The sequence below is a fragment of the Sinocyclocheilus grahami genome, unplaced genomic scaffold, assembly GCF_001515645.1.
Source record: "Sinocyclocheilus grahami isolate Dianchi unplaced genomic scaffold, SAMN03320097.WGS_v1.1 scaffold1163.1, whole genome shotgun sequence".
NCBI classification, from domain to species: domain Eukaryota; kingdom Metazoa; phylum Chordata; class Actinopteri; order Cypriniformes; family Cyprinidae; genus Sinocyclocheilus; species Sinocyclocheilus grahami.
This window is the reverse complement of record NW_015506342.1, coordinates 571,622-573,617: the sequence shown is the minus strand read 5'-3', so window position 1 is coordinate 573,617 and position 1,996 is coordinate 571,622. Positions and strand designations below refer to the sequence as shown.

The 1,996-nt window shown below is 41.1% G+C and overlaps 1 protein-coding gene across 1 annotated transcript in view; it reads right to left on the bottom strand.

The window, feature by feature from the left end:
• The window catches only part of LOC107567491 (ubiquitin-conjugating enzyme E2 Q2-like), a 23,114-nt gene that overhangs the window by 9,101 nt on the left and 12,017 nt on the right, over positions 1–1,996 (bottom strand). The window contains exon 2 of the mRNA XM_016253186.1: positions 403–507. Within this exon, the coding sequence (XP_016108672.1) occupies positions 403–507 (105 nt within the window). The remainder of the gene's footprint in view (positions 1–402; positions 508–1,996) is intronic.

Sequence of the window (1,996 nt, the reverse complement as noted above, 5' to 3'; positions counted from 1 at the left end):
GTAAGTTCCCCTCAGACATACATTCATATAAACTCTTACACCTAACTGAATCACGATTTGTTTAGCGCAGGGCTGCCCAAACTCGGTCCTGGAGGGCCGGTGTCCTGCAGAGTTTAGCTCCAACCCCAATTAGACACACCTGAAGCAGCTAATCAAGCTCTTACTAGGCATACTAAAAGCTTTCCAGCAGGTGTGTTGAGGCAAGCTAGAGCTAAACTCCGCAGGACACCGGCCCTCCAGGACCCAGTTCGGGCAGCCCTGCTTTAGCATCTCAACCGATTTGAATCGTCACGTATTTGAATCGATTTTCAACCGGCTCGCGGTTAATTGTTACATCCCTAGTTATAATCAAACGGCAATAACTCTGAGAAGAAAAACAAGAAAAACCCATAACTATGTTACCAGTGTGCTGCTCCTCCTGACGTCCTCCAGCCGCTCCAGCACTCCAGTCAGGCTCGGGTCATCGGACTCCACGAACCATATCGGCGGCGTCGACGGGTAGGACTCCTGAAACACCAGCGGCAGCGAATGAGCAAGATCTCAGCCAGAAGACACCTCGTTACCCACAATGCAAAGCGATACTGTAAAACTGCGACGTGCTCGACCAGACATGACCAACTTCCTCAAGACGCGCTTAAAGGGTTAGTTCACCCAAACATGGAACTTCTGTCACCGATTACTCATCCCCGCGTCGCTCCAAACCCGCAAGACCTCCGCTCAGCTTCGGAACACGGATCAAGATATTTTTGAAACGACTTCTCCCCCATACTTTTACCCTTCGTGAAGGTTACTTTAGAAATAAATAAATAGCAGTCACAGTAAATTTAATTTGTGATTATGCATGCTTCTGCGACAGCTTTGCAGTTTAGTTGATGCGATGTTATGTTTAACGCTATGTGGTTTTCCATGGTTAACCTGGGCTATTCGTCTTCAACCATTAACCTTAAATCGTTAAAAACTCACATAACAAACAAATCAGTAAGTTTACACTCGTATGCATTTTTGCATCTTTAAAAAAAAACACTAGCTTCTCTAATCTTTTTGTGTTCTCTCTCTATTTGTTTTGTGTTGTTTTGTAAAAGCACAAAAGGCCTCCGATACTAGCTTGCTCTATTCTATACATTTGCTTTTTATTTATTATATAATAACAAAACCTTGTTCCGTGTGCTGTGTTAAGCTAACTGAGACTCGTTATATTGCTCTCGTGTAGATTCGGATTGCTTCTATTGTCCTCATTTGGATAAAAGCGTCTGCTAAGTGACTAAATGTAAATGTAATTTATGTATTTTTAATATCAATGCTGTTTAAGACAACAGCGCCATCCCCTGACTCATTATAAAGTGACAAATTCATAACTCATTTAGCTTAATTACAGTGTTTCGGACAGTCGAGGAACCGAACACCCCTAATTAAAGACAGAATTTACATTTTTGGGTGAACTATCCCTTTAATGCTTATTGTTTAAGTACCCAGCATAACTCTCCCATTTCTTTCAGTTGTCTTTAAGGCGTTCAGTGCTTAAGAAAGGGTTGTTATTTTCATGCAGATCAGACAGAGTGCTTAAACCGGTCTAATGCTCAGTAGTCCATTAGTTAGTCACATACATTAAAATAGAAATAAATATGAATTTAAGTTTCAAGACACGGTTTAATTGGAATGTACTTTCACTGATCTTGTTTCTAGCTGGCACTCGTTTGTCCCAATAGTCTACATTTACACTTTTATAATGTAAATATAATTAATAAAAAATTAAAACAAGTTGCATCATAAAATAAATAGTTCACGTAAAAGTGACGATTTGCTGACAATGTAGGCCTGGTTTGGAGAGATGTAACATTCAGCGTCTCAGCAATGGATGCTCTGCAGTGAATGGGTGCCGTCAGAAAGCATTAGTACATAGTTCAGACAAAATCTGTCTTCTCCAGATGTTCTCTGACGGACTGGAGAGCTGTGGATTATTGTGATGTTTTTATCAGCTCTCATTCTGACGGCACCC